Source organism: Macaca nemestrina, chromosome 1, assembly GCF_043159975.1.
Source record: "Macaca nemestrina isolate mMacNem1 chromosome 1, mMacNem.hap1, whole genome shotgun sequence".
Lineage (NCBI taxonomy): Eukaryota > Metazoa > Chordata > Mammalia > Primates > Cercopithecidae > Macaca > Macaca nemestrina.
In genome coordinates, this window is record NC_092125.1 from 133,225,660 (window position 1) to 133,237,917 (window position 12,258).

At 38.4% G+C, this 12,258-nt stretch overlaps 1 protein-coding gene across 5 annotated transcripts in view; it reads right to left on the reverse strand.

Annotated features, from left to right (window-relative positions):
* The window catches only part of LOC105485465 (solute carrier family 35 member A3), a 64,384-nt gene that overhangs the window by 23,979 nt on the left and 28,147 nt on the right, over positions 1–12,258 (reverse strand). For all 5 annotated transcript variants that reach the window (XM_011747839.3, XM_011747838.2, XM_011747843.3 and 2 more), the window contains exons 4-5: positions 6,939–7,061; positions 2,325–2,493 (exon numbers count right to left, since the gene is read on the reverse strand). In XM_011747839.3, coding sequence (XP_011746141.1) covers positions 2,325–2,493; positions 6,939–7,061 — 292 coding nt within the window. The remainder of the gene's footprint in view (positions 1–2,324; positions 2,494–6,938; positions 7,062–12,258) is intronic.

The following is a 12,258-nucleotide window of genomic DNA, read 5'->3' on the forward strand; positions in this document are numbered from 1 at the left end:
TTCTCTATTCTCTAGCTAAAATTGGATCTTATCATGTTAATCTTTGACAATTTGATGTTTGAAAAATGCTATTACATTGTTTTAATTTGTTCTTATAATTTTGAATTGTAATAAGCAATTATTTAAGTATCTTTTCAAAAACGTTAAGCCTGTTACCATTTTTTTTCTATGAGCATTAGAGCTTATGAGGTCACCAAATAATAAGAAATCCATGAAGCACATTAGAACCATGAATTCTGATATGTCTTCCATTTTTATCTTACAATTCAAGAAAAGTTTAGGCAAATCACACAAACCTTGATTATTTCTTTTTCTCTGATATTGTATTTTATATAAATAGTTGACATTTATTAGTGCTTACTATACGTAAGATACTTTATTCTTGACTCACTGTAACCTCTGCCTCCCAGGTTCAAGCGATTGTCCTGCCTCAGCCTCCAGAGTAGCTGGGATTACAGGTGCCCACCACCATGCCTGGCTAATTTTTGTATTTTTAGTAGAAATGGGGTCTCATCATGTTGGCCAGGCTGGTCTTGAACTCCTGACCTCAAGTGATCCGCCAGCCTCAGCCTTCCAAAGTGCTGGGATTACAGGTGTGAGCCACCACACCTGGCCTAGACACTTTATTCTAAACACTTCACATATAGTAATTTCATTTAATCCTCATAGTAATATATGAGATAGGTAGTAAAATTTAGAACATTTTGCAGATGAGGAAAGCGAAGCAGAGAAAGAAGTAACTTCCCTAAGGTCACATAGGTGGTAAGTGATGAAACCAGGATTTGAGTGGTCTGATTTCAAAACTAAGTATTCTTAACCCCTCTGCTATAGACACATTATTTCTGAAAGATTGAATTAAACTGCTTAATGCTTTTCATGCCTGTGAGCTTACTTTCTCTAGACAAACGAAAGAAGCTAATAAAATTTTGCTTTAAAAATATTTACCTTGAATGTTCTTATGAAAAAAAAAAGACACATTTCTACAAATTTTGCAGAGAAACTTAAAGAAATCCTATGTGATTAAAATGAAGGTGCAATCTGTTATTACATTACTTGAAAACAGGTGGAAGGATGAACTGTAATAAAATTTGGAAGATTTGACATAAAATATAGGCCATTAGGAGTACAGACAATTTAGGGCCTAGAGGGGCCTGTATGACTGCTGATCAAGATAGACATGGTGCAACAGAGCCACACTACCTGAATTCAAATACTGAGTGCATTACTTACCAGTAATGTGAGCTTGGACAAGTTATTTAACCTCTCTGCACTTTAGTTTCCTCATGTATAAAATGGTATATGGACAGAAAAAAAAAAAATAGTGGTTTCAAAGGTAAACCTCAAAGTCACAAGGACAAAAGCTTAAAATAGAATGTGTTGATTTTCAGATGAGCTGCTTTTCACATGGGCAGTTCTATATGACATCACCCAAAATGAATGTATGCCAGGAATACTAAATGCTGGAATCTTCGTAGGGGGATTTAAATATTACAATACTAAGAGAAGTTTAAATATTTGTTCAAAGGCTTCAATATAAGAGATTTTTTTCTTTTAAACTATTTACCTTCAGTTAGAAAAATGCTGCAGTATTTAAGAGCTAAAACATAACATTTTAAAATAAAACAGCACATAAGATTTTAAAACAGAGGCCAGGCACGGTGGCTCATGCCTATAGTCCCAGTGCGCTTTGGGACTATAGCGCTTTTGGGTGGATCACCTGAGGTCAGGAGTTCAAGACCAGCCTGGCCAACATGGTAAAACTCTGTCTCTACTAAAAATACAAAAATTAGCTAGGCGTGGTGGTGGGCACCTGTAGTCCCAGCTACTCTGGAGGCGGAGGCAAGAAAATCACTTGAACCCGAGCAGTGAGCTCAGATCGTGCCATTGCACTCCAGCCTGGGCAAAAAGAGCGACATCCCATCTCAAAAAAAAAAAAAAAAAGATCTTAAAACAGAGACAAAAAAATCATCATTTCAAACTTCCTTAATTATCTTAATCATCCTTTCCAGGAATAAAATATGTAAGCTATTTGCAAAACCTTCTGGGAAAGAAGTGGCAACCAAGGATAAAGTTACTAAGCCTCTAAATAGTGAAGACAGATATGGGCTACGTATACCTTTATGTCACAGATCTAAGTTTTTCATATTCTTAAATAAAAGGTGTTCATTTAAACTAAAATGTTTTAAAAGACAAGAACATTGCCAGATATTTGGATCAATAGCAGATTTTATGCAAGGCTCATTTACTTAAAGATGTATAGACATCTTTAAATATAACAATATAATCACTTTTAAAAATAATATGAGAAAACATTTAAAACTTACCAAGCTGAATATTCCTTATCCAAACTGATTGTTTTGTTTCTTTTAAGATTTTCTCAAAGTAAACCCCAGCAAAGCCACTTGAAAAACATGCTGTGAGAACTGCCATGAGTCCTACAAACTGAGAACCAGCTGACAGTTCCTTAGAGTCAAGCTGAGAATCTGAGGGCCACTAAATAAGAAGAAAAGTAAAATTGCAGTTTAATTCCTATAACATTTTACATAAACATATTGAGAGCCCACTCTTAGACCATAACTTAAAAATGCAACCAATATCATTTTTGGGATTGCAAAGGAGAGCTTTAAACATAAAACCTTACAATCATTTGATTTTTTTCCTCACAGTGATAATATATTACTATTACAACTTATAATTTCAAAAAGTAACTTAGAAATAATAAATATTTTACATTTCATCTCTTACAGAGACCAATGTTACCCTGAGATAATTCCTTAAAGTTTAATTTATTAAAAAGCACCATCTCAAATATAGGTAGAAGAAAGGAGGAGAATCTCACATCCCCATCTGCTGTATCAGCAAAAGTAGAGATCAGCTGAAAAGTGGTGTGCTAAATCAAGCATAATAAAGGGAAGCTGTTGGGAGGTGAACCCCAAACACTGTCAGGAAAAGATAGTCCATCAGACAGTGAAGGAAAACTCTGAGTACAAGACACTGGAAAATGAAATGTGTTGGAAGGGACTCCAGGATCATTGCACCAGGGATGGTACCCCCGGCTTAGATGTTACCCTTAATCTAATCAATTGATATCCTATAACTACTGTTAAATTTTCTTTTGCATCTATTTCTTCCTTCCTCAGTTTGATCTTCTATTAGTTGGACTTCTTTTTTTGCGACATGGTCTCACTCTGTCACCCCAACTGGAGTGCAGTGCATGATAACAGCTCACTGCAGCCTCAACCTCCCTGGGCTCAGATGATCCACCTTACCTTCCCCAGTAGCTGGGACTACAGCTGCACACAACCACACTCAGTTAATTTCTGTATTTTTTGTAGAGACAGGGTTTTGTCATGTTGCCCAGGATGGTCTCAAACTCCTGGGCTCAAGCAATCTGCCTGCCTTGGCCTCCCAAAGTGCTAGGATTGTGGGTGTGTGTGAGCCACCACATCCAACCTAGCTGGACTTCTTAAAGCCATTTTTCCTTCTGAAACTGTACTTTTCATAGCTACCAAAGACTTTTCAATCAATATGTTAACTAATTTTTAATAATAAAATTGTTCATTCTCTATTCAGCTTGCCTTCACCACAGAATTAACACTACTGACTACTCATTCCTTACCTCTTGAAATGACCTGCTCTTTTCCGTGTTCTCTTCTCTAATCTTTATATTTATTCTAGTCATCAGACCCTTTCGATGATGGAAATGTTCTGTATCTTCACCCTCAATAGGGTCATCACTATCTTTAAGTGGCTACTGAGAACTTGAAATGTGGGTAGTGTGACCAAGGAACTGAAATTTTTATTTAATTTTAACTAATTAAATTTAAATAGCTACATATAGCTTGTGGCTACCCTATTGGACAGTGTAGTGCTACAGCATATTTATAGGAATCCCCTCTACCCTGGAGAGCTGATTCACAGAAGCACTGGCATCTCTTCTGAGCTCAAGTCCAAAATTTTCAGTTGCTGCTATCCAGAAACTTCTCAAAGCCAATGTGACTAAAATGTACCCATCCCTCTTCAAAGCAAACATACCTTTTGATACCTTTGTATCTATTAAAAATGCCACTATTCAAACTTAAGTTTCTTGATCTCCTTGCTCTCCATTCTCTATGATATTTATTAGTCTAACACTCATACTGATTCTTCCCTTGGAACAACTCTTACATCACTGCTGTGGGACATTCCAATCCCATTAACCTGACAGTTTAGGTCATTGTCATGCTTTCTAATTCCTCTCCATTCCTTCGGTCTTTCTTCCCACCAATCTACCTGCATGCCTATAGGAGTTCTCTGATATGCCTCTCTCCCTTCCAACTCTCCAGTGAGGCCTTACAGCCAAAAGCAGTCAAGCCTAAGCTCCTGGCTCAATACTGAAGACCACATATAATCTAGGACCAATCTGTATTTTGTAATTTCATCTCTCACCATATCTTTGTCAATTATTTGTTCCAATCAAAGAAGACTATTATCACTCCTTAACTTATCTTGTGCTTATCCACAGATCAACATCTGTATTTTTTTTTAAACATACCTTTTATGTAATACTTTTTCTGCTGTTTCCAACCTACTAAAACACAAATAGTGAAAAGATTTGGTTCTGGCTCTGCCACTACTAGATTGGGATCATAAGCAATTTCATTAACCTCTCTGAGTCTCAATAACTCCTTTGTAAGTTGGGAAGAATAACATATCTACCTTAAACAGTTGGGTATAACATGAGATTATAAAGGATAACCACCAAGTGGGGCACCTGGCACATAAGTACTCAGTATGCAAATTTCATTATAATTATTACCTTTCAACACCTAATTTAACTCCAATATCATCCTTGAAGATTTCCCAGGAGTCATCTGTACTTACAGGCTATAAAATCAGTTGACAACTAATCATGTAAAAACAAATATCATTTGTTTTTCCTGATCTTAAACTGTGTTTTGAGTCTTGCTAATTAGGCACTATGAATGGAAGGAGCAGTGAAACACAGCTGCTGCCTTCTAGGAATTTAAGTTGTAGGGGTAAACAGACATACAAATGAGCAATTACCTATAATATAAGTACTTCGGAAAAGATATGTACAAAGTACTATGGTGGTAGAGAAGAAGGCATAAATGTTATGCCTGTGATGTTATGCCTCAGCTGAGTCTTAAAGGTAGGAGTTAGCCAGGCAAAGAAAGGGGAGAAGGCATTGTAGGCACAAGAGAAAGAATGGATAAATGCTCAGCTGTGCAAAATAGCCCCTACAAGCAGCTCAGTTGTAGCAATTCAGAGTGTGAAGTATGCAGCAGCAGAAATGAGTCTGGAACTGTAGGTACATTTCAGAAGGTTCAATGTGTCACACTAATCACTCTGAGCTTTATCCTATAGGTCTATGTTCCTGAAGCTTCAGTTATTTGCCTATCATTTTCATGGTTTTGTCAAACTCATGTTCCACCTGAACTATTAATAACTTTCTAATTTAAAATACCTTACTGTTTGAAACAATGCCTACTTTAGCTTACCCTAAGCAATATTTATGAAAATATGAATTTGATACGCCACTTATACTTTTGTAATACTCATTTAAAATAAATATTTAAAATATTAGCCTGGGCACATTGGCTCATGCCTGTAATCCCAGCACTTTAGGAGGCCGAGGCGGGTGGATCACGAGGTCAGGAGTTCGAGACCAGCCTGGCCAACATAGTGAAGGCCCATCTCTACTAAAAAACACAAAAAATTAGCCAGGTGTGGTGGCAGGCACCTGTAATCCCAGCTACTTGGAAGGCTGAGGCAGGAAAATCGCTTGAACCCGGGAGGTGGAGGTTGCATTGAGCTGAGATTGTACCACTGCCTTCCAACCTAGGACAAAGCAAGACTCCATCTCAAAAAAAAAAATTAAAAATTTATTCACGATATGAACACCACACTTCAGGGAAAGTGATGACATGAACTGAGGAATTATCAGGATATAAGTATTAATAAAACCTTCCATCAGAACAAGTATCACTGAGGACTAAAAATAATCATCATCATAATAAATAATAAGATCAAGTACGGTGGCTCACATCTAACACTTTGGAAGGCCGAGGCAGAATGATCACTTCAGCCCATAAGTTTGAGACTAGCCTGGGAAACATAGTGAGACCCCGTCTCTATATAAATTTTCTTTTTTTTTTTTTGAGACGGAGTCTCGCTGTGTCACCCAGGCTGGGGTGCAGTGGCTGGATCTCGGCTCACTACAAGCTCCGCCTCCCGGGTTCACACCATTCTCCTGCCTCAGCCTCCCGAGTAGCTGGGACTACAGGCGCCCACCACCTCGCCCGGCTAGTTTTTTGTATTTTTCAGTAGAGACGGGGTTTCACCATGTTAGCCAGGATGGTCTCGATCTCCTGACCTCGTGATCCACCCCTCATAAAATTTTTTAAAATTAAAAAAAAAATTAAAATTAACACCCCCCCAGAATAGATGAAATCTCCAAAAATAAAAGTATACCTTAGAAGAAATAACAAACCTGCAAGCAACCCCAGTATTTAAAGGGAGTCTCACAGAAGAGATCCCTATGAAGAAAACCAACAAGGAATCATTAGAAAGATAAAAGAACCAGGAAAAAATGGTGTCGTGAAGCTGATAGAAAATAAAAAGGGAGTGGCTAATAATCTCAAATGCTACAGATATCCAGCAAAAATCAACTGCATTTCTTTAAAATGCAGTGTCTTATTTCCCTAATTAGAATGTTCATTTCTGTAGGTAATATAATTTTATTTTGATTAATTCCTCTGTATTACTTACACTCCCAATGTAGTATGTCACACAAAGGAAGCCCTCAAAACATATGTTAGTTGTGGTGAATAACATTTGCTGGTTTCAACAAGCAATAGAACCATATTCTCTACACAAAATAAATAAGGGTTTGAAACCACGATAAAGATAAAAAAATACTTATCTTGAATAGTTACCTGCACAAAAGCAACTCCTGTCATCAAAATTACTAGGGACAGCCACTGGTATACACCCAATTTTTTACTAAGCATAGACACAGAAAATAATGCTGTTGTAAGAATTTTCAACTGATATGTGACCTGAAAAAGAAAACAGTAATAGTATTAATGTTTGCTTGTTTGTTTGTTCCTTAAGAGTACTATTAGAAATGTATTTTAAGGACTATGGCAGCATGCCTGGTGGTTGCACCTGGCTGGGAACTGGGATCTAAAGCTTCAGTTAATGCCAGTCTCAGGAATCTGTACTATGTACCAGAGAGCTTTGGACACTTTAGGCAATAATGCAAAATGAATTAAACTTTCTTATTGTAAATTCGGTTGCAACAGGCAAGCAAAGACAAAATTATCTCCACAGCCACTGCCACTCTTGCAGGTACACAATCATGTAATCTAGGAGCCTGGGTATCAACTTGCCCCACCTGCCACAGACAGCACCTGTGCAGACCACCCAGGGGCCTGAGGACAAGCCTGCCCCACCCACCACTGCTTGCATAGGCCTCCAGGGACTTGAAAATGAGCCTGCTCTGTTTACTGCCCATGCATGCCTCCTGGGGGCTAGCGACTGACCTGAACAACCTGTTGCTACCACTGCTGGCACCCACCCACGCACACAAACTGGGGACCTGAACAATGGATTGCCTAGCCCTATGCTTTCACCACTGGCACTCATGTACACCACTTGGGGACCCAAGATTGGCCTACTGTTGCTCCTGCTACTGCCAATGCCACACATGCCACTCAAGAACTGGAAGACCCACCCACCAGCCCAGCCCACTGCTGCCTCCAGCAGCACTAAAACAAGCTGCTGGGAGGCCCAAGGCCCAGCCACCTGAACCTACCACTGCTAGTATCTGCATACACCTCCTGGGGACCCAAGAACCAGCATACCTGGTCCATCACTGCCACCACTGGAGCCTGCCTGGCATCCCCACCCCCAGCAAAGCCTTGCCACAGTCCCCACTAACAACTTCAGTTGAAGCCACTGAGGAACCAGACAGACCCCACTGACATTGATTATAGCCAAAGAAATCATATAGAGACTACATATTATTGCACACACCCAGGATCAAAGCCAAAGCACCCTACCTGACCAATGTTATGCATATATCTGTAGGAAAATGTCTTTCCCTATGAAAGCTATCTACAAAACTGGAAGAAGGTACTGTTATACCAGATGCAAAGGTATCAATGTAAAGACACAAGAAACATGAGAAAGCAAGGAAATACGACACCTCCAAAGGGACACAATAATTCTCCAGTAACACATCCCAATGAAAAGAAAATATGAAAGGTCTGAAAAGAATTCAACATAATGATATCTAGAAAGTTTAGTGAGATACAAGAGAACATAAGCGGACAATATAAACAAAATAGGAGAACAATTCATCATCTAAATGAGGTATTCAACAAAGAGATATCATAAAAAAGAACTAAACAAAAATCACAGAACTAAAGAATTCAATAAATGAAATAAAAAATCCAATCAAGAGCTTCAGTGTTAGACTAGATGAAACAGAATAAAGAATTTCAGGCCGGGCGCGGTGGCTCAAGCCTGTAATCCCAGCACTTTGGGAGGCCGAGACGGGCAGATCACGAGGTCAGGAGATCGAGACCATCCTGGCTAACACGGCGAAACCCCGTCTCTACTAAAAATACAAATAATTAGCCGGGCGTGGTGGCGGGCGCCTGTAGTCCCAGCTACTCCCGAGGCTGAGGCAGAAGAATGGGGTGAACCTGGAGGAGGAGCTTGCAGTGAGCCAAGATCGTGCCACTGCACTCCAGCCTGGGCGACAGAGCGAGACTCTGTCTCAAAAAAAAAAAAAAGAAAAAAGAAAAGAAAAAAGAAAAAGAAATGCCTAGACCAGGTGCCTGTAATCCCAACACTTCGGGAGGCTGACGCAGGCAGATCTCCTAAGCTCAGAAGTTTGAGACCAGACTGGGAAACATGACGAAACCTCGTCTCTAAAAAAATACGGAAGTTAGCCAGGCATGGTGGTGTGTACCGGTAATCCCAGCTACTTGGGAGGCTGAGGGAAGATGGCTTTAGCCTGGGAAGCAGAAGTTGCAGTGAGCCGAGACTGTGCCCCTGCACTCTAGCTTGGGTGATAGAGCCAGATCTTGTCTCAAAAATAAACAAAGAAAGTGCTTACAGGAGTCCTGCACTTCAAGGTCAGTATCTACCATGATAAAAACACATGAAAGTATAAAACTCACTGGAAAACCAGATACACAAATGACAAAGAGAAAGGAGTCAAACATTAACACTACAGAAAACCAACCAGAAAACAACTGACAAAATGACAGGAATAATTTCCATGTATCAATAATAACTGTGAATGTAAATAAATTTCCCACATAAAAGATATGGACTGGCAAAATGGACTTAAAAAACCATAAGTTAACTACACACTACCTACAAGAAATGCAGTTCACCTGTAAAGACAAACATAAACTGAAAATAAAGGGGTAGAGAGATATTCCCTGCAAAAAGAAACAAAAAATGAGCAGAAATAGCTATACCTATGTAAAATAGACTTTAGGTCAAAAACGGTAGAAACAGACAAAGAGGTAATTATATAATGATAAAGGGATCAATTCAACAAGACTGTAGAGCAATTCTAAATATATATACACCCAACACTGCAGCACCTAGATATATTAAGCAAATATTGGTAGCTCTAAAGAGAGAGATAGACTCCAATACAGTAACAACTGGGGACTTCACAACCCCACTCTCAGTATTGCACAGACATCATCTAGAAAGAAAATCAACAACAAAAATGTTAGAGCATTTAAACTACACTTTATACCTAACGGAACTCCCAGATATTCACAAAACACTTCATCTAACAGTTGCAGAATGCACATGCTTCTCATCAGCACATGCAGCATTCTCCAGAATAGAATATATATTAGGCCACAAGTCTCAACAAATTTTTTAAAGTTGAAGTCATATCAAGTATCTTTTCAGATCAAAACAGAAAATTTTCTTTTTTTCCTTTTCTTTTTTTTTTTCAGATGAAGTTTCAATCTTGTTGCCCACGCCGTTGAGTGCAATGGCATGATCTCAGCTCATGGCAAGCTCCACCTCCTGGGTTCAAGCAATTCTCCTACCTCAGCCTCCTGAGTAGCTGGGATTACAGGTACCCGACACCATGCCTGGCTAATTTTTGTATTTTTAGTAGAGACAGCGTTTTACCATGTTGGCCAGGCTGGTCTCAAACTCCTGACCTCAGGTGATCCACTCGCCTTGGCCTCCTGATGTGCTGGGATTACGGGCATGAGCCACTGTGCCCAGTCTAGAAAAATTTCTTAAAAACAAATATAAATTGGAACACAACATACCAAAACCTATGAGATACAGTAAAAGCAGTGACAAAAGGGAAGTTTACAGCAATAAATGCCTATGTCAACAAATTAGAAAGATTCACATAAACAACCTAATGTACCTCGAGAAGCTAGAAAAGCAAGAATAAACCAAACCCAAAACTAAAACAAGGAAAGAAAGAATAAAGATGGGCAGGCCAGGCATGGTGGCTCATAGCTATAATCCCAGCACCTTGGGAGGCCAGGCGGATCACTTGAGGCCAGAAGTTCAAGACCAACCTGGGCAACATAATAAGACCCTGTCTCTACCAAAAAAAAAAAAAAAATTAACCAGGCATGGTAGCACACACCTATATTCTCAGCTATTCAGGAGGCTGAGGTGGGAGGATTTCTTGAGCCCAGGAGGTTGAGGCTGCAGTAAGCTAAGACTGCGCCATGGCACTCCAGTGTGGGCAACAAAGTGAGACTGTCTCAAACAAACAACAACAACAAAAGATCAGGCAGAACTAAATGAAATAGAGACTAAAAAATACGAAGGATGAAATAAAAGAAAAATTGGTTTCGTGAAAAAATAAGTAAAATCAATAAACTACAAACTAACCAAGAAAAAAAGAGGGAAGACCTAAATAAAATTATAAACAAAAAAGGAGACAGTACAGACGATACCACAGAAATACAAATGATCATTAGAGACTATTATGAACAACTACATACTAGCAAACTGAAAAACCTACAAGACATGGATCGATTCCGAGACTGATACAACCTACCAAGATTGAACAAAGAAGAAATTAAAAACCTAAACAGACCAATAACAAGTAACAAGATTCAATCAGCACTTAAAAAGCCTCCCAGAAAACGAAAGTCCAGGACTGGACAACTCCACTTCTGAATTCTACTGACCTTATAAAGAAGAACTAACACCAATTCTCCTCAAAGTATTCCAAAAAAATCAAATGAAGGGAATTCTTCCTAACTCATCCTGTGAGGCCAGCATTACCCTGATACCACAACCAGACAAGCACGCAACAAAAAAGAAAACTACAGTTAAATATTCCTGAATAGAACAATACAGAACCCAAAAATCCTGAACTATATATTAATACTAGCAAATTGATTCCAAGAGCACATAAAAAAGATTGTTTACCATAATCAAGTAGGATTTATCCCAAGGATGCAAAGATGGTTTAACATATATGCAAAATCAATAAATGTAATACATCATATCAACAGAATAAAGAATAAAAACCTTATGATCATCTCACTAGATGCAGAAAAAGCATTTGATAAAATTTAAAATATTCCTAGGAACATATCTCAACATAATAAAGGCCATATATGACAAACACACAACTAATATCATACTGAATGGGGAAAAGCTGGAAGGCTTTCCTTTAAAAACTGGAACAAAATAGGGCAAAAGAGAGAAAAGGCATCCAAACTGGAAAAGAGGAAGTCAAATTGTCCCTCTTTGCAAATGACATGATCTTATATACAGAGGACCCTAAAGATTCCATTAAAAAACTCTTAAAGAGCTGATAAACAAATTCAGTTGTTGCAGGATACAAAATCAACATACGAAAATCAGTAGCATTTCTATAAACCAATAACAAGCTAACTGAAAAAGAAATAAAGAAAGCAATCTTATTTCCAATAGCTACAAAAAAAAAAAAAAAAAAAAATTCTAGGAATAAATTTAACCAAAGTAGTAAAAGATCTCTACAAGAAAAACTACAAAACACAGATGAAAGAAATGGAAGAGGACACAAATGGGAAGATATCCCATGCTTGTGGATTAAAAGAATATTGTTAAAATCACTGTATTACCAAAAACGATCTATGGATTCAGGACAATCCCCATAAAAATACCAATGACACTCTTCAAAGAAACAGAAAAAAACAATCCTAAAATTCACATGGAACCACAAAGACCCTGAATAATAGCCAAAGC